Source organism: Clinocottus analis, unplaced genomic scaffold, assembly GCF_023055335.1.
Source record: "Clinocottus analis isolate CAN_PGR_092001 unplaced genomic scaffold, fCliAna1.0.p SCAF_2, whole genome shotgun sequence".
NCBI lineage: Eukaryota > Metazoa > Chordata > Actinopteri > Perciformes > Cottidae > Clinocottus > Clinocottus analis.
The window spans coordinates 20,866,763-20,887,982 of NW_027175931.1; the positions used below are offsets into that span (position 1 = coordinate 20,866,763).

General features: G+C 40.6%; 2 protein-coding genes across 2 annotated transcripts in view; both read left to right on the forward strand.

Moving 5' to 3' along the window:
- Positions 1–4,332, forward strand: part of b3glcta (beta 3-glucosyltransferase a) — a 55,084-nt gene extending 50,752 nt beyond the window's left edge. Inside the window, exons 12-15 of the mRNA XM_068585797.1 lie at positions 802–901; positions 1,335–1,454; positions 2,325–2,469; positions 4,066–4,332. Coding sequence (XP_068441898.1) covers positions 802–901; positions 1,335–1,454; positions 2,325–2,469; positions 4,066–4,233 — 533 coding nt within the window. The 3' untranslated portion in view covers positions 4,234–4,332. The remainder of the gene's footprint in view (positions 1–801; positions 902–1,334; positions 1,455–2,324; positions 2,470–4,065) is intronic.
- A 16,575-nt stretch (positions 4,333–20,907) lies between these two features.
- Positions 20,908–21,220, forward strand: part of frya (furry homolog a (Drosophila)) — a 47,638-nt gene continuing 47,325 nt past the window's right edge. Inside the window, exon 1 of the mRNA XM_068584203.1 lies at positions 20,908–21,006. The gene's annotated coding sequence lies outside the window, so the exon portion shown is untranslated. The remainder of the gene's footprint in view (positions 21,007–21,220) is intronic.

Consider the following 21,220-nt stretch of genomic DNA (forward strand, 5'->3'; position numbering starts at 1 on the left):
AAACATGCCAGAGTAAAAGTTTGATCTGCTTGGCCTATCATGCCAGACATACCTTCTTTATGTCTGTTAGATGCCAGAATGTAGACAACAGCTTTCTCTCTGCTCCCAAAGCTCCAGAGGACACATCCTGGCATTGGAGAGATCTTCTTTCATGTTGTACAATACAAATCAAAGCAAGGTGGCAGTCATTTTTGCCCCTTTTAATGTTTGACACTTGTTTTATCGCTGCTGTACGGCTGAGGTGTCCGCCTACAGCCACCAATGCTTTTGAGCTGCCCTTGAGCCGGATGCAGAACCGCCACTATTTCACACTTTGTATCCCGTGATGCATGCAACTGTCACATTGATGCTGGGATGGGAGCAGAGGTTGCAAACGTACTGCATCCTTATTAGGTTTGGGCTCATTTGTCACGCCTCCTCAAAGGCTCCATTCAAGAGAATGAACGTCTAATTAACAAATTGTTGTGATGGTTTTCCGATTGGCCACATCCAATGGGTATTTGTCTCATCAGCCATCTAAGCTGCTGTCTTGTGTAATGTCTTCTTCTAAGTATAATGTTTTTGTGACTGTAGCTTGGCTTTCAAATAGCATTTTGCGTAATTTACGACTTTCTTTTTGCGGCAGAGCCGGCGTTCCGTATGCAAGCGTGTGTGTGAGCATGTAAATACCTGCTTATGCCAAGTTTGTTTTTCTCTCCCCTTGACAGGGTCATCGATCCTTGTAAACCAGAATACAGCAAATGGTCAACATGTGATGAAGTCGTACAGGCCAGTGTATTGATAGCGTGCCTCTCTTTGCAGGCCACTGTGGGAAAACGTTTGCAATCCTTCAAAGATTTCTTAGCGACGCTGTCCCGGACACCAAGTGGCTCCTCGTCTGTGACGATGACACACTCATCAGGTATATTTCCATGATTTGGGAATGGGTTTTCAACCGTTTTTTTCCTTCCTTTTTACTGGGACACAGCGCTTCATTTGGTAAATGCCACGCTTTCATTTCTCTCCGAGTTGGAGTGACAGTTACTCATACATTTTGTAACAGATTCTGTCTCGGCAATATAAAGGTTTGCACAGTGAAAGGGAGAAACGCCCCGAATGAAGTCGTTTTGGGAAACTGAGTTCCAGAGATATCACCATCCTGTCAAACATCTAAAAAGCTCAGTGTATGAATTTGAGTCCGGCTGGCGTTACTCTTTATCCGTCACATGGAAGCCTCTGGATTTGTAATAGTGCCTGAGGGACGGCAGTTCTTTCACCTTCTAAATGGACGATTTCATACGTGTGCACAGCGCAAGCATGTGTGTGGAATGAGTTTGATCTGTGCTTCCCCTTAGCCTCTCCCGACTGCAAGTCTTGCTGAGCTGTTACAACCCCTCTGAACCGGTGTGTCTAGGGGAGCGATACGGCTACGGCCTGAGCCAAGGCGGCTACAGTTACATCACGGGAGGTGGAGGGTGAGTTTCTCAGCTCAGATGCTCGGGGAATAATGATGAAAGATACAGACGCGGCACAGGGACTGTAAAATATGTAATGAAAAATGTGTAATCTGTAATTTACCGATAAACCGTTTCAGTCCAGTTTAAAAGTGTGTTGCTCCCTTCAGGGAAAGGGTGGTTTGCAGGCCGCAGTTAAGAAACGATCCTCGATAAAGAATATGGAATAAATCACTGCAAAATACAGCAAATGGTTGGTTAGAAAAAAGAGGGGGAGTCAATGCTTAATACTCACACTACATTATAGAAACGGTTGGTTACTGCAAGACAACATATTGGACAAAAATAATAATTCCAAAAGACGATATTTTCTTATTGCGTGCAATAAGCACAAGTTACATGTCAGCTGTCATTGCTGGAGGGGAGCTGTGCAACAGACTCATATTGGGCTGTGTGAAAAACTCTATTTACGCTCACTTCAGTCACTGTGACACTCTACAACACTGCAGCTGCCAGCTTTCGCAAAAGTGATATCTTCTAATAACTGTTTTGAATGGCGGTGAGTGATTTTATTTTTGTTTTTCATGTGTAATTATGACTCTTTCCAAAGAGATGTCGCATCATTGTTGCCGCAGAGCCGATTTTAAAGAGAGAAAAAAAAACACACATCTCCCTCTCAGCTTGATTTTCAGTTTCAGTCACTTATTCTGTCGGCCTCTCACTGACCGAATAAAATAAGCATGCTGAACAAGACGACAGCTGAAAGATAACTTATTATTTTCCGGTCATATCCAACATTTGCTGCCAAACTGATTGTTTCCAGTGCAGCTAAAGTTGCAGTCATGCGTGTCTATTTGAACTTTGGTGATGTGCGCCTCTGTGCTGCTGCAGTATGGTGTTCAGCAGGGAGGCCGTGGTCCGACTTCTCGACAGCGGCTGCAAGTGCTACAGCAATGACGCACCCGATGACATGGTGCTGGGAATGTGCCTCAATGCCCTCGGACTTCCTGTCACACACAGCCCACTCTTCCACCAGGTTGTCTTCACACTCTTACAATACATTCGTTGTGTCTGTGTGTATTTGTACCTCTGGTGGTGGGACTGATATGGTCAAAATACAATCCAAATATTCATTGGAAATATTCTTTTTTTTTTCTTCTTTTTTTTTCAGCGCGGTGACACATCTTCTTCCTTTCACTGACTGTTCAGTTAAAGCGGAAATTTTGCCGTGAGATTTGCCGTGCCTTCAAACGAATAGACTGCCGGGAGTCAGATTTCATCACCGACTCGTCACCCTGAGACAGATAGACACCTCTATCTTATTGGTAGTCAACATCAAAACTGGCCGATATCTGATATTTAGAGCCCTCACAGGTGTTTTTTTTTTCTTCGATTTTCCAGCTCATGCAGCATTTAAGTCGTATCTTAGGCCCCTTTACAATACATGTAATTTTAACTCGGAGATATCATCAATTTCTGACAGCCACCGTATCTCCCATCTGGCAAACAGAATAAAAAATGACTGCAAAGCTTGCAGTTACGTGAGGATTTTCCAGTTGCTGCCATTCTGCTGACACAATGTAATTGCAGCACCTTGTCACATTCGCGTCACACGGGATGCATGGTAAAGATGGAAAAGATTCCCGTGGGTGTAACTTGCCACCATGCACATCATTGGACGACTCGATATGGTTGCAGGATTGGTTTTGTGAAGGTTAAAAACACGAATGAAATCATAGCACTATATCAATTAATCTGGGTTTAATTACTTTGAATGATGGATCTGAATGGGCAGCCATTTGTTAACCTTCTGAGGTTTGAGAGAAACCACAGCAGACATTTTGATTTAGTCATAGCAGAAAAGCATGTGTTACTCAAAACACTCACAATGGCTCTGTTCTGTCAGTGTCCTAGTTTGCAGTGGCAGTGTGAAAATGAGCCAGCGTGCACAATACCAAGACCCTGAAACTAGAGCAGCTCAAAGGAAATCATCGACCATTCATTTTATTATGAACCACACGTGTGCTTTTCCTTCTAGAGCAGGTCAAAGAAACTTGTAATTTGTCCTCTGCCTAACTAGTCAATCAAGCAAAATTCATACACACTCACACAGTCGGGCTTGGAGTGCAAATAAGCAAAGATGAGAGAAATCACCTGTGAGCGTGCAGAACCTTTAGGATACCAGAAGTTATTTTTGGCTACTGTGCCAGAGAATCAGCCTACAAAAATCAACAAAAAGTCCCTTTTCACAGCAGCCATCTTGCCATGTCAAAGCAGAACCCGGGTGTCATTGATCTGGTCATTGTGTGTGTCACAGCCATCCCAGTGAGCCAACGTGCACAAAGCCAGGCCTCATCGGGAGGGAGCCATAATTAATGTTACTGATTACACCTGTGTTTACCGCAATGAAATGTCAAAATGGCTGCCGTGAAAGCGGCCCGTTGCTCGAAACTTATGAATACGGTTACTCGCGTTTGGCTGAATCTCTTCTCCAAACACACAATAGTTGCAGCTGCTCAGTTTTCGTCACGACGTATACCTTCACGCCGTCACGGTTGCTTTCTGCAGCGCTTGCACGCAGGCTTTTGTAGCTGCTTCCAAATAAATGACTGTACTTAATCTTACCTTTCAGGCACGCCCAGAGGACTATGCCAGAGACTTCTTAGCACACCAGGTGCCCATCTCCTTCCATAAACACTGGAACATCGACCCCATTGCTGTTTACAACAAATGGCTTAAAGATGACTTGAGGCCAACATCTTCAGATGGACTTAATGAGAACGCTAAGACGGAGTTATAATCATTTTAAGCACATTGTGTGTGTGTGTGTGTGTGTGTGTGTGTGTGTGTGTGTGTGTGTGTGTGTGTGTGTGTGTGTGTGTGTGTGTGTGTGTGTGATGGAGTCATGAAACTGAAACTGTGTCCTTCCCAGATATAAATGTTTTTGTATTGTTGATGTGGAACTGTTGTTGAGGGGGAACGTGCGAGTGTGTGTCCATGACTTTGTGTGTGTGTGTGTGTGTGTGTTGGCTGAGATGCATGTTGAGGTTAATGTTATTTTGGAAGTATGGATATAATATGTGTATATTTATATCATATGAATAATCTGAACCTTACAACAGAGAATCTGCTTCTCTGGAAGATACTGTATCTTTAAAAAAAAAAGGTGACTATTGCTGTACAATGTGCTCTATTTTGGCATAAAAGTATAGAATTGAGATTGTTTTGTTTTGCTTTTCTATTTCATTACAGGATTTAGTTTAAACCAGTAATGTATAAATGAAAGGGTGTATTGAGGCTACACCTAAGATGGTGGAACACAGACTGTTTAGTGTGGCTGAAAGGTTTTAAAGCTCTCTCAAGTATGCTGAAGGTTTGTAATTAGTCCCACCATGTAGCCTTTAAATGGGTCCAACTGCTGCTCGGGCAGATAAACGTCTTACCTTTACTTTGGACTCGTCCTCACGCCCTCATTACATTCTTGGCCTGAGACCATCTGTTTTTCAACTCTCAGACAGTTGCAGAAACTAAAAAGGAGCATAATTGCTTGTAAAACATTAGCTGATATTCTATGCTATGAGGTTGGAATTAGTTTTTATCAACAACAATGTTTCACGTTTTTTTTTCTCACAAAACAAATTGTTCTCAGATAATTATTTTCCAGACCCAAAGGAGTTGCTAAACATTATTAAAGGTCTTTCAAAGACTTTGGGTCCTAGGTTGAAGAATAATCTCCAGGCTGTGCGCATACTAAAAAAGGAATTTGCAGATCTAATGCTTCATTCTCAAAAAAAAGAAAAGAAAATGGAGGTGGCCGCTTCCTCATGTTGGCAAACGCTTTGGAAACTCAAAGGATTTGAACCACAAACACTATATTTATCACTGGGGAGATGTTGGGTCATATTACAGTTGGTCCAGTTGATTATGAAAGGTTTGATTTTAATTACACAATTTTAATTATACATAAATAAATATATATATATGTGTGTGTATATATATATATATATATATATATATATATATATATATATATATATATATATATGTGTGTGTATATATACATATATATGTGTATATATACATATATATATATATATATGTATATGTATATATGTATGTATGTATGTGGAAAAAGACACTGATACAGAAGATGTTTCTCTACTCACAGGCTGATTATATTGTGGAGCTACATTTACACTGTTACACTGTTACTGATAGCACAGCAGGCCGGGTCGAGATTACGAAGAGTCTCTCGGCCTCGGGCGTTTAAATCAAGCAGACGTCTCCTTACACACCTCCATATTATTTTAACCTATCTCCAGGAAACAAGTTGATGTCCTGGTAAGACTTTACCACACAGAGAGTGATGAGTGGTGGTAAGACAGTACTTTGCACTGAGGGAAATCCTCTGCGTATTTCTAAGTAGGTCCACACAACACGCTTGCTCTGCCAATATTTCTAACGTGTCAGCAACAACATCCCAGTCGGGTTAGACTTTCTCTGGTATTGAATTTTATGCTTTAATCCTGGTCCAAAACAGTAAGATGGGTGTAGCAGTGTATTTCCTCAAATACATGTGTATTTCTTGTCAAGCTAAGAGCTTCAGTTTTTCGAAATACTGAGGAGGTGCTCTCCACCCACTCGGAAGAAAACATGAACAGAAACATATGTGTTTTAGTTTAGTTTTTTTTGACCTGTTTGATTATTTTTCTGTTGGTTTTATTTCCCTACTTAAAGGTATAATTGCCTTTGCAAGGCCTCTCCTCACTGCAACTCTGAAGGATGAAAACTACATGTTTTTCTTTTGTTGGCCTGAAGCTAAAAATGCTCAAAATGATGTGTCACTCAACTATAAACTCTTTTGCAGAGAAAATTAAATTCACAAAAAGAAAAATGACTTTGGTGTCCTCAGTAGTAGAGAGTACTACAGTGAACTGATTGTTGTTCTTATGTTTTGGTCATGATAATAGATACAAAACTCTGTGCACTGGCGTGGAAGTGGCTTAACCTCAGATTTGCTGTAAGGCTTAATTAACTCTGGTTTAAAGGGTTGATTCACTCAAAATTTCAAAAAAGCGTCCTCACTTACATCCTCACTTACATTTCGGTATTGTTGTCCAGATTTTGCATAAGTCGGGAGCAGCTGTAAGGAGGCGGCACTCTGCAGACACACCTTTATTCCGCCCTTTGAAGCAGTTAACTAGATGGGAAGGAAATGAACTGTACGGATGTTTCAACGTATGCCTTCGTCTTTGTAAAGAAATATTTGGGTCTCGGATGGCCATTTTAATATTCCCTCCTCTTTACTTGATTAAAAGCATGTGTGGGCCTTTTAGAGACCCGGCTAGAAAGCAGTTGGGAGATATCGCATTTTCGGTTTGAAGATGAGTGCTTTTTCCTCGGAGGCTTCACTGTGACCAGCGGGCCCTCCAAAATGGAGCAGATGAGAAGAGCTGCCGCAGTCAGTGCCATCTCGCATCTCTGTTACAGTCTGCTCAGCTGGGGCTTTTATCATCACTCAGTGATCTCACTTGTTGCCAATCTGTTTCCCATCCCCCCAGGGGACCAACAGTGACTGCAAAGATCTCTTTAGTGAAACAATTACGAGACACAAACGAAGAAAGTTAATTCTCCCCAGTTACAGTAAGTGATTTGAATTAGTGGAAGTGAACCCTGGTGAACTCTATACGATGCAGTATCATTGGTGTTGTAGCATTTTAGTGTCATGTGGCTGGATGAATATAGCACACCAAATGAAGATGAGCTCATAATAAGCACGCCTGCTAAATCAGCAATGAGCATACTGGAGTTAGCCTTTAGCTCAAAGCACTGCAGCCTGTAATAGGTAGAATCCTAGAGATGCAACGTTTCTATACGGGTCTTTACATTGTTATCTTTAGAAAGCTTTTTATACCTTTATCAGTTTGATATCAATGGGTAATTTTAAAAACAACAAATTAAGCACTGATTTTGTACATTATTAATTTGAAAGGTGTTTCTCAGCAGGAGTCATCAATTTGCTTGTTTATTTGGAATAAGAAAATTATGATAATAAATGCTGGCAGGGCTGGTGAATTAATTAGTTTCATGTAAATGTATAATTCAGCGGTGTCCTGTATAGGTAATGTGATTTCCTGCACAATTGAGCCTCACAGAATAAACTCTTTGTCAAATTACAATACTAATCTTCCGAGGGGTGAGTGCATAAAACACAGGGTGTTAAACTGCAGATGGACCGGTAAGTAGGCGGGTTGCACTGATATCCATGCAGCCAAGGACGAATATTGAAAGTCGAAACGCCACCAGCTCTTAACCACCGGTTACACAAGAGTGGTTTTATAGTGAGCTCATTGTAGATTAAAGAGTGCGCTGTCATAGTGTCAGGCTACTGATCGCCATTAAGATATTACTGAATACTCCCCCTCCACCAGCTTGCTTGTTCTGAGAACAGATTAGATCAAATAAACTCTATTGTCCTTGCAGGGAAATTTGTCTTGAACTTTTAAGTCAAAACAATGAGGACGTGATACAACAGTACAGGATAAAAAACGAATATATTGCCAATAATGACAGGCACCATGTGATATATGAATCTTTTTAATGAATTACTGTACACTGCCTCAGCTGTCATTCTTTACAGTTTAATACCACAAAATGCTAAACATCATCACAAATAGTTGCTGTTATTTGCATTGCATTATGGTTATAGCGCAGATGTTATGTCATGTACAGTAATTTAGTAGGATTTCATATACAGGGAATATGCTTTGGTAATTTGGTACATAGCAGAAACATTTAGTTTAGGGTCAGTTTTTGTTATGCAATTATTAGTTTTTTATTCAAGTGGAGCAATATATACACAATAAATTGACACATCTGTATAGGTGGCATATTGGCGATGACCACATTTTAGCAATGATGTTGAAATATAAACACCTGCACATCAGTACGGACCCCGTGCACCGTTTGACAGCGAGTCACATTCACCACTCAGCTCTGAGTTAAGGCTAATAATTGGGAACGTGAGCCGGGCACCTTCACTGATGATAGATGGCAAGGTATTCACACTGTTACAGGAAATATGAATTTTAATGTCTTGACATACACCCCCCCCCCCCCCCTTCCCCTGCATCACATTTACACCATGCGGCACTATCACCTCAAGCTATTTTAAGATTGTTTTGCATATTCCGATAGCAGCGTACAAGTTACAGATAATAAATGCACATGCTATCACCCAGTCACCTCAACAGACTGCATCCACTCAGGCTTTACTTGGAGTTAAGCTGAATGCCACGCCTGAACCGTCAGACCATCATCGTCAATATTCAGTAAAACGGTTACATTAATGCTGCAAGAATGAAACTGACCTTTATCAATAATACATTATTCTCCAGAGCTGTAATCACAGAAATCATGGTTTCATGGTGACATGAAAAATGATACATTTTCATTTCATCATCACATTCAGCTCAGTATACTTCTCAAACTTCACAAGAAAAAGAGCTTTGTCGGATGTATTTGAATGCATATTGCATAACAAAAGAAAGGATGACAAATAGGGAGGGGCCACAAAAACATAATGTATCACCTTCTTTAAACAACGGCAGCACTGCAATGCTCAGCATATTTTTAACAACACAACACCACATGTTTGTATATCCGAAATAGACCTTGTTTTAAAAAAATACATGCCAATCCTGCATATTGAAACTTTACCATTCAATCTAAAGTGCCTTACTAATCCATTCCCTGAAGGATGATGTGTGTGTAGACATCAGGGTCCCTGTGGTCTCTGCATCAGCGTCAGAGAAGAAGACAACGGATACTGAATCCCCCTGAAACGCACATTAGTTCCTTGCTGCACACCTAAATTAAGGTAGCATCGTTTTTCTCCAGGGAAGAAGAGCTGATTCAATAACAAGACAATCTGAGATCTCAACAGGGGAAGATGTGCCATGTCTCTTCAACAGTACAAGGCCATTCCTTAATGGTTAGTTTGAGGACCTGATCCAATATTCTCCTGCCGAGCAGAAACCTCCAAAGAAGCGGGCCCCAATATCTCAAGCCATCGCCCGAGTGATGCGATTACTTTTCTATTTCCAACCACATGTTCATCTTTTGATCTTTGCCTGAGTGCTTTAGGACTGGTGGCCGGCGTGGCTGTCCAAGGCCATTGTGTCTTTACCTTTTGCTTTGCAATGTGTGATGGCCACGGCAACATGGCGAGCACTGTCCCATAATGCATTTATTTCCCTCATGTTCTACAATTATGGCGATGGCTCATCATCCTCTTCTGATTACAATTTGCATCATGAAGTATTTCTGGTTGTTGTTGTCCTGTTGTTGTCAAAACAAGACCTCACTTGTAATCATGTCAACAGGAAGCACTTTACAGAGAATATGGTGTCGGCTTCTCGTTTGGCAACCCGTATTGCAGAAGCAGCCGGCTGGTTAGTCTTCTCTCATTGTGATATATGTAGACCAACACCTTGTTCATGTTATGTTCCTCTGGTCTCTGAGGAGGAGGGATGTTGGCACTGGTGTTTTTGCCCATAAGTAAGTTTCCTTACTTAGAACTCCATTTATTTTGGACAAGTTGAGAGGAGAGGGAGAGAGATATCTGCTGATCTAACAGAACAGTTCATAAATTCACAATATATTTAGTGCTCTCTGATACTGAAACAGCCTTGTGAGTGTTCTGTATTCATTTATTTTAAAATGTCAACGAAATGTTTGTCATCCGCAGCTATCGCCAAGGTCTGTTCCGATGGTGCTTTAAATTTGAACAAATGCTTTGTTTACATGGTTATTTGAATTGATTTTAAGAAAGCAGGAAAGAGCAGTTTAAAAACAGTTTGAACTGAAAGAACACTTTTCATGTTTACCCAAATAAGCCCCAAAACACGGCAACAATAAACTTGAGTTTGTGGGTGTTTTAGATTCTGGTTTTGTTTTCATTATCAAAAGGTGACATGCCTGGTTATTAATAACCATTTCAGTGTTTAACTGCATTTACATTTTGGCGCTTTGCTTTTCCTCGTGTTGCTTGAATTGGATATGCATGGTAAGCAGTTGATAACCAATAGATGTCACGAAAAATGATAATTGAGTGGGTGGGCTACGTCTTTATAGCCGTTGGGTACTTCCGGGGAGTTGCAGTAAAGTATTTTTATTTTGCAAGTTTATGGCCGGCATTTGTTATGCACAATTGCTGTGCGTTAAACAAAATGTTTAATCGTAAAATATTCTTATATTAAATACAGAAACAAGTGTTTAAATCTACAGTAAATAAATATCAGTGAATACTGCATAGGCTATATTTTGGGATTTATAGTTGTGACCTCTGACCTTTCCTTTAAAATCCGTCATGTTTTCCAGATATCTGGTAGAAGCGGATAGTTCACTTAACTGGGTGTCAATAAACCTGATTGAAGTGCTGATCTGCTGCTGCGGCGCTCCTCGTCCTTTTCCGTTTGGTTTTTCATTCTTTTGTTGCCTAACTTTCATAATTGTGTGTCTCTTTATTGTTGTGGCCGCAAATATTGTGCAAAAAGACAATTACAGTATCATACTCCAGAACAAATGTGCTGCACTATACAAAAAAAAGTTACAGTACCATTCTGCCACAGAGCTGAAAGTTACGGCAAAAAAATACAACAGCGATAACAATTCACCATAAATAAATAATCGGAACCAAGAAAAGGTTAGAATAGGAATGTGAGGCAGTGTGTGTTTGTTTGCGCTGTGGAGACCCAGACATTCATTCAGAGTTAATCAGTTTTATTGGCAGGGGAACAACAGACTCCCTGTATCTGTTCAGGCAGCAGCATGGGACACTGTATCATCCGCCTGATGGTTTTAGCTGTCCAGGATGTGAGTGGAGTCGGCTGATATACACACTCACATAGGCTATATGTATTTTCTTGTGATCAAATTTTATATATGTTTGACAATAAATTGATATAGTAGAGATAATAAAATATTCCTATTAAACTTAGTACTTGTTAGTTCAATTCAACAGCTGTACATTGATGGCAGTACAAACTGACCTTGAATGGTTACTGTTGATGGGAAGGTTCTCTTCATGACAAGTAGAAGGATGTGTCTTGAATGTTTAACTGAAACATGTTTGACTTCTTGGGGGAGGGGAAGAAATTGTCATCACACTCCTGAGTCACACGTGTATACAACCTGGGGATGTTGGGAATGTGTTGGGGGTTTTTTTAACAGCCGTTGGTGTAAAAAATGACACTCATTGGGTCGAGGCTGACAGCAGCTCTGTTGATGGTCGTGGGCTCAGAGAAAGTCTTAACTTTAACAAGCTTATATGTGTGGCAAAGAAGTGGGAGCACATGATTATGTGACCTCTCACCTGCGGCTTCTGACACCGTGAGCTGCACGTATTTAGTTGTGATATAGCTGCAGGATTAGGGCAGAGTTCAGTACTAGAGGAAGATGTACACCGTAGGATATTACTTCAGCAGCATAAGATATTCTTTTCCTGCAGTCTAACGACTATAATGTGTGTTTTTTCTGGGACATTAATGTCCACAGCACAGCCATTGCACTTGAAATAACAGAAGGCGTGCCTCTGAGAGCTCCTGTGAACAATTTGTCCTCCGAAATTTGACCCGACCCGACTTTTTAAGAGCACCCGGGGAGCAGCTCCACTTCTGAGGCCACTGTCCTTGACCGAGGCACATGTTATATTCAGGAGGTGTCTTTTAGGATGCTGCTCACCGCTGGTCTGCATTCAAATGGTGCAAGCAAGGATACAACCACAATAATGATGGTGAGCCTCGGTATTCAATAAGCTGATAGGATATAGAGCGCGATGCAGCCCGGCGTGCAGGTGTCTCGATACTGTAACTGCAATGCAAACAACATGGTGTGACGGAACGAGTCGCAATGCCTCCCACACATGTTAACCCCTATTTATCTTTGGGACACAGAAAGCAGGGGAAGAAAAAAAAAAAAACACCTGTTCACTTTCATCTTGGCATGGAATGTAATTATCTTGAGAGGTGTGGGTAAGTCGGAGGAGCGTAAGCCCCATAAGTCGCAGTTATGGTCTCTTGAATACTGCACCGGTTCATTTTGTTTCTTTGGACTCCAAAACGCGAGGCCTCCGTTTGAAAGTCTCGCTTGAAGTGTATCATTGCGGGTATAAAATGCAGAGTATACGCTGAACAAGCTTCCTTTTAATGGATGTTTTGTGTTTCTCTCACAAGGTTGAATGTGTACTTTAGGGACCTCACCTAATGTCAGCATTGTATTTTTCCCTGAATAGGTCATTTGTAAACTACAGTATGTCCTTAAATGTGGTTTATTTTAGGATCTGCACCAGAAGGAGCATTCATGGAAACTAAATTATATCCGTTGGCTTGTGGAAAAATCTTTTCAGGCCTTCATTACATTTGTGCCTAAATATTTTACGTTTAATTTTTAACATCAGAGTTTCTTGCTTTTGATGTTGAATGTGAGAAATAAAATTGGAATGACTTAAAAAAAGCTCATAATCCTCTTATGAAATGTTGTTAGTGTAGTTTTATGATATGCAGAGTTTTATCAGTCAGCACAAGATTACAGGTTAACGTGGACAAAAAATACTTCTGCCTTGACATGTTTTGCAGTTGGTATTTTGGGCACTTGTGTTGATAACATACCTGAACAACAACATCAACGTAAAATCATCTTCATCAGGAAAATATAGTAATTAGCTTTGCTTTTACAAAAGTCTGTACATTTGACTCTCTATGTCCTTGAACACTTATTGTTGACCTATTGACCCTATTGACGGTGGCACCAGGCTGACGATGCAAACCTCATGAATACTCCCTCCTGCTTTGTATGTTGACAACTGTTGGCAAAAAATATTTAGCTTGTGGCGACAAGTAATTAGCAATTTCTTCCATGCGCTAGATCTCGATGTCAAGGCTGGTCCGTCTTTAGCATCGCCTATAATGATGTGCTCGTTGGAAGATTGTTTTCCGTTCATTCTGCATCTCTTAGTTACATCCAATGAAAGGTGCAATAAGATGTGATGAAGCAAAGTTTCATATTTAAGGCTAGATAAATACATGTTTTTTATATATTCATTTTAGGCATTGTTAGCGTTTATGTGAATTAAACCCCTACATATCAATATCATGTTTGCCCAAAAGAGCCTGTAAAAGACCCGATCTAAAGAGTTTTTTCTCCACAAATGCTGTATTGTAAATTCACAACAGCAAACAAACATATACATATTTAGACATAATAAAGAAACACAAGACAAGTAAAAAACTGTCAATTTAAGAACCATTTACATTTTAGGGAACCTGCCTCTATTTCTTTCATTCTAGATTTAAAAGCGGTCAGTGGTATCAGTTCTTTGAGCTTTAAAACATTCTGCAACATATTCCATGTTGAGGGGGCAGAGTACACAAAAGCCCTAGCAGAGTAATTATAACAAATTGCACATGGACGGGGTCAGGGGTCTATTAAGTTGTTCCTTCTGATGACTACTAAAATATGCAACTGCCATTATGACTCTCATTTCTCACCATGTAGTAAGACAATGCTGTAGATGAAAGATGTATTTGTGCTTCTACAGAATGGAGGCAACCAGATGGAGCTCTGTGAGTTTCTTTTGGAAAGAGCTTGGTTTTAGCCACTTATATGACTTACAACTAATAACTCTGGGTGCTCTGGGATGCATTAATTTTTTCATCTGGTGTAAATCTACATATATCAGTACAGCATTTCTTGTAATGTGTCCCAATGGTCATTAATATCACTTGAATTGCTGTCTGTATTGCATTATCTTTATTGTCTCCATTATTATTGCTCTGGCCTCATGAAAAATACTCCTTATGCAAATTCATACAGCAGTGATGATGCCAGAGTGCAGACATTTTCCACTGATCAGAAGGAGAGAGAGAGAAAAAAAGAAAAGATGTAATCAAGCATGACATTTAAAGCAGAAGGAAGCTTCATCTTTCCCCTCTGCACCGAGACTTTGAAGAGAGCCAGGTACAGACTTTCCCCTTTTGTTTTATGTAGGAATCACACCGCTCTCTGTTCAGCTAGCTGTACGCTTCCTGTTTCAAGTTGGATAAGCAGTGTTTGACTGCAGGTACTTTGAAATGTCTGAAAAACATGACAGTCTGGCCCGCGCTAGTGGCTCTGTTCGACTGTACATAACTGGCAGATCAACTGTTCAACCTATTCATCATCACAGTTTAGTGTGCTAGCATGCTAACATTGTCTAATTATTAGCCATATAGACAAAGTACAGCTAGGGCTGATGTCATTGTTGTTGCCGGTCTCGTCATAAACTTGGACAAATCAAAGTTTTGACCTAATGGTGGCCCTCCGCAAAAAGTCAGAGGATCACTAAAGTTATCAAGATTCGTCTTGGGAAGGAAATGAATGTGTGTTTCAAATTTCATGACAATCTACTGAAAAGTTGAGATATTACATGAGCCGTGCCTCACGGCTAAATATACTTTTTCATTATTGATTGAACGCTTTACTTTCGTTTTACTTAACTTATTCACTTCAACGTTCTCACAGAACAGTGGGATGCAAACAAAGTTCAGATGCAAGTAAGCATGTCCTTATTGCTTGTGTTAACCTTCTCACCCAGACATGATTGCTTTGCCAAAAATATGATGGATTTTTATTGTATTGCAGTCTGCTGTAAAAAGCTTCGTGGTCTGCTGGGCTTTACTTATCGAAAGCATTATCAAAAAAACATCAAAGATGTAATGAGTAATGCATTTAATTGTGTTAATAGGAGAGGATATTGCACCGTTAGAAATATGAGACAGCTAATTACGCGAGATATGTTGAGATTAAACGCGTTGTTCAGCTCCCTTTGGCTTACTGAATTAGAATTACACATCATGTTCATGAGTAATAGCTGCATTATGAGTACTGTAGGATATTGTCTGTGATCAGGTGTGATTTGTTTGCATTTGCGTCCATGCAAGTGTACTCTGTGTAGGTGAATTTCTCTTTTAGTGTTATTAGTTTCAACTTCCCATCTGTTTGATGTATATATCCACCGGATTGAAGCTGTCCAAATTGATTATGTGAGGCAAATTGGTGTAAAACACAAAAGGGTGATACATATTCCTGCAGATGATGATGATCACTATCCTTCATCCTTTAGATCCGTAAACAGTAATCGAATCAGGAGACGACCGGAGGACAAATTCTACGCTTTAGACACACACAAACATTTTTTAAATTAGGCAGAGAGCAGTTTACTCACAGCAAAATGCACAGATCCTGAGACATAGCTTTGTGCTCTTTTAGTGGCATGTCATTAAATGGAGTGACAAGTAGAATTAAAGGTTAATTGTATTATCTATATCAGTCCATGACTATTAACAAATACATAATTATGACTGTTTTTTCTTCTTCTTGTTTTTCAAGCAGTCCTGTATCATCTTGGCAGGAACATATCTGCCAGGCAGATTTGACCACGCATTTCCATCTCAGATATTGTGCCATACCCAATAATAGTCTCCTTCAAAAATGATTTGATAAATCCATCTGAGCACGCTCTTTTCTGTCTTTTTTTATCTTTTAATTTTGAGTTGTATTTCTTACAGCGCTCTAATATCTCAAAGCTGGGTCATGTTATAATTCCAAAAAAGCAGATTGTTGATCAAATCAAAGATGAACAAGCGAGCTTTCTGCACGCTTTTGTGCCAGCAGCGGGCCTACTAGCCCTCCTGGGGAGATTAGCAGGTAGAGGACAGATTGAAACCAGACGGCGATGATGAATTGAAGCACCAGTTCCAAAAAAATCATACACAGTACCTTACCTTCGCTTTCCCAAAGAGGCCTAACAGTGAGACTGATACTGCTCCTGCACACACACACACACACACACACACACACACACACACACACACACACACACACACACACACACAGATGTTCCATTTGATTTTCAGTTTACTCTCCCATTAAACTCTATTAACTCATATCCATTATATAAAGTCCGATTTTTTTTTTTTTCCTGCCTTAATCAAATGTGGCGCAATCAATAAGAATTACAGGGCCACCGTAACGACAGCAAGAAACATCAAGGTCAAAACGAGATCCGATGCAACAATCCCAGATGATGCAAATTGGACACAGAGATGTACAAGCCATCATATTTATTACCAGCTATGATACGTTCCCAACAATAGTGAGGCAGCAACACTCAATCATCTTTCAAGTGATTTCTTTTTTGCGGTGTTTGTAATCACTCACCTCAATTACATTACATTAACAGTTTGACAACCCAGCCTAATACATTCCGAATAAAAAATGACGATGTGCAAAGTAGCCACCACTGGAAAACATGCAAATTGAACAGATCCATCAGGTGTTTACAGAAATGAGAGGGATGTATTCATCTGTGGAAGACTACTCAGCGACACAACCCCTTCTGTTCAGGGATGCTGGCGCAATCCACTGCTTAACTCTGTAGGCACTTGAAGTTATTAACCTGTTTTGGTGTCCTTTTAGGCCTTGACCACAACTGTCTGTGACAAGTAGATAAATTGCTGCCCCTCAGAAAGCGAACGATCAGGTTGTAAAGTTCCTTACAGGTCGCCTCGAGGCCTCATTGTTGTGTGGAAAAGGCTGACCATGCAAAAATGCACTCAAACGAGACAGGTGAGACTCCACTGATGTCCTGACCAGCAAGTGGCTGTAGGTTTTCTTGCTAAAACTGAAGGGGAAAGAAAAACCCATTAAAGACCTCTTAGTAGCGCAGAACATGGAGGCTGCAGTGAGCCGTGCACGGTGTGCCAAGTTGCTAGCTGTGCTTTAAAGGAAATCCTTGCCGTGACTGAAAATACACTGGAGGTAATTGTAACAGGTTTATTTGAATAATATGATATATTGTCTCTTCATTTCATACTGTCTCTTGCCCCTCCGTGACCTCTCTATGTAAATTCCAGGCCCTTCAGTGAAGGTGAATTTATGTCTGACCTCTGGTGTGAAGGAGAATACATTAATGAGGAGGATAATTCACTGGGTTTCAGGTTTGGTGGCCCAAAGAGATGTAGATACTTACTTCCACTTTGAGAATGTCTTATCCGCTTTCTATTTTTGCATTCATCTCTGCTCGTGCAAATAGTTGGATTGCACATTAACGCGTGCCTTTGCTTTGGCGCCATTAGAGCCCGTGAGGAGAGTGGCAAGAAAGCTTTAACGCCACACTAGACAAGATATTTATGGGAAAGTACACCTGTCTTAGCAGCCTGTGTAGATCACAGGGATGCAGTAGAGAAGAGCGCCACGCCCCTGCTGCAGTGCATGAAACCCTAAACACTTGTCAGCTCACAGAAAATGACTATTCAAAAGCAAAATAGAAACAGCAAACTTTCCTTTTATCTGAGATCCATTATTTGCATCGACCTGTTTGTTGCAGTTAAAAACCACACATTAATCGCTGGCATTCCCATTTCTTATTTTCCTCCTCTCCAGAAGCAACAACATCCCTTGCTGCTTGCAAGCTTTTCTCCACAAAACCACTGCCAGTTGTGCCAAGTTTCTCTTTGGTACAAATTACAAAAAGCCCAGTCAACTCCAATTATCTGAACAATGTTAATCATATTTTTGGATGCTCACTTGGGTATTTTTGAAGGGAATTTAATTACAATACCACGCTCTATGCCACTGGTCTAAACTAATGAATGCCGAAAAGCTATTGCAAGATGTCACAGTGTGTCCTTGTTCAAATGGTTAGCAGAGTGGGCTGAAGAGGCTCAGCACATCTGTTGCCTCATCAATACTGACTTTGGGACGGTGCAGCACGGCCCAATCCATGCAGTCAAAGCCACTCTGCAAGACATGGGAGCTTTGATCCTCACTGCTGACCTGCCGCTTCAGTGCCTTCTCCCTCTGTAGCCGCCTCTCAGTGGGGGACTGATCTCTTGTGCCGTAACTCAAAGGTTTCAAAGGAACTCATATTCTCCATTAAAAGAGCCAAAGCATGAATCAAGGGGTCATCATGCCTCCGACTTTCAGCTGTGAGGTGGGTTCCAAGCGGAAAAATTTCATATTATAGCAAGAAATCCCATTTGGCGGTGCTGCAGGAGTATCAGCAGCCACAGAATGTCCTTAAAAAATGTCAAGTATGCATTGACCGTCTGTGCGCACCCTCCAAGTGGGAAGTAAAACATGGCTTACTTTAAAGTAAAAGATGTGGCTGATGTGATTTTATGCATGTCTGTGTGGGTCTTGGCTTTCACAGCGGGTTTATGGAATCTTGTTTTTATTGTTTGGTGGAATTTCATCTGAGCTGAAAAGTACCTGCATCAAGGCGCAGTGTTGCACTCTGACAACTACCCACATCCTGCTTTATCTGGCATTTTCCCTCCTCCCCGCAGAAGCCAGAAAGGGGCACTTGACTCAGGCCGGAGCTGCGGCTCGACTGCTTTAAGTCGTGGCCTTCTTTTCCGCTGTGGCACTGATGTGGTATGTCATTGATGGGCAGCCTATCACCACGGCCAATATGTTGCAGCCAAGAACACCTGGCTCGGTTTAGAGGACAAAACACACAGGAAAACGTTTTCCGAGGCTTAATTTAAAATTGCATCAGTGCTACTTTTCATTCAAGCTGAATACATGCTGGAGGACCGCGGTTATTTCCATGCTCACGACTGTCTACTCCTTAGCGATTTGAAAATAAATGTATGATGTTCTTTTGTATTTATTTTTGTGTGTGTCTCGTCGTGCACCTGGTGCTTTTTAACCCACCAGCACCGTGGAGCTCGGCTGTCATCGTGACAGCTGACAGGCTCTGGTGTGTGCACACAGTCGGCAAAGCAATTGTGTTGTCCTGGACGGAGCTCTTGGGCATGCTATCATCTTGAATCAGTTGCACGCGCTCCCTGAGTGCTAGAACAGCGATGTCTGAGGGGTTGATGGCCAGCCATTGAACTGCGTAGCAGCCTTGTCAAGGTTTCTGCTCTCATCTCATCTCATCTCAACAGCTGTGTCTCTCTGAGGCTTTGAGTTCACACATTATAAAGATTGTTTTTTTCAAAAGCAGAACAGACCTTCATTTTTTGTTTTGACACATCTTTTTGAGAGACTTTTGTGGATGGAATTTTCTCAAGAAGTGTGGGTGGGTGAAGTGTGATTGTAGACTAAAGAAACCTCCAAGCTGTAGAATTATCTGCACTTATATTTCATCTTTTTGAAAATCATTCCCTCTCACTTCTCAGGCATATTATTTTCCAAACATGCATGTCAGTGGTATTGCTCTTCACCTCTTTTTTTTCTCTCAAAAGATATTTCTACTTTTGTCATGTTCTTTGACGCCATCTGCTGGATCCCCATTAGATACATTTGACTGACAGTTCAAAGCAGCACGCCCACTCTCTGTATGTCAGTACAATTCTCTTCCTACTGTGTTCGTGTTTATCACATTTGCAGCTAATAGGTAACTCTTCCACATAATACTGTTGGAGAGAAAGGTTTGGTGGCACAAATGTCCTGAATATTGTCACTGATATTATTTTCCTGTTTCATAATCCTTACTTATTGACTTGTTGTGCAACCATTAAACAAATTTGTTCAAGGAAAACAAAGTGTGGAGTGGAAATGGCAGACAAGCCAGGAAACTCATCCAAGAGCGAAACTCTCAACGTGCACCAGTTCTCTGTGTGTGTGTATCTGTCTATCTATCTATCTATCTATCTATCTATCTATCTAAATATATATATATATATATATATATATATATATATATATATATATATATATATATATATATATATATATATATATAGATATATATAGATATATATATATAGATATCTATAGATATCTATATATTTATATATAGATATATATTAGCATTGCAGCAAAATATACAATGTATACAAAAGTTCAACATTAAATAGGTAACTATATGTTGTCAAGTGCATTTAAGAAAACTATATTAATACATTAATTTGTCATTTTTATTTGATTAACTTGTGATTTTCTGGTACATATATTATAAATATATTATTGAAGAAGAGCAAAAACTCCTATCTAAAAATAACTTTTTGTTTTCTTGCAGAATGCTATTTGTTAAGGATACCCAATACATAATGCAAAATATAAAAAGCAAAACAAAACACAAAGTGCATATACTGTAAGAGGTTCCCCCCACTTCCAACACTGTAGTTGCACCATATATGAATATTAGGTTTCTCAAGACTGTTGATACCAGAGTGGAACATATCACTCTCCAGGATGTTGTCTTCTCGCACAGTGAGTATAGGCCTCCCTGCGAAGCCAAGCACGGGGACCTTGTGGCCCTCAGTGGCCCTTAGTGGCCCTGAACCGGGCCGTCATGCAGATTGCAGAAGGCCAATACTTTGCATGCTTTCCATTATTCAGCAGCACATGAGCTCCTGGGGGCGGAGCCTGTGTCTGCAGGGCTGATGGAGGGAGACCGAGTCAGAGAAGTGCGTCTGAACAAGTGAATCGCCTGGAGGGACGCGGAGTCAGAGTGAAACTTGGAAGCACTTCTCAAGTGGAGATGGAGTAAACAAAACAAACGCACCTGCTGGAGTCGAAGGTATTTATCATCTTTTCACATGTTGACAAGGTCTGTCGAAGTGTATGCACCCTTCCGGCGCGCGAACTGTTGCGTTGTTTTCAAGGCAGCGTTAGTTTCAGTAACATGAGGCCCTTCGTGCCCTCGGGATTATAGTCTGGATGCTGTAATTGGCATGAGTCTGGGTCTTATTAAAACACATGTTGAAGATTAGATAAGAAGTCTTTATTGGAGA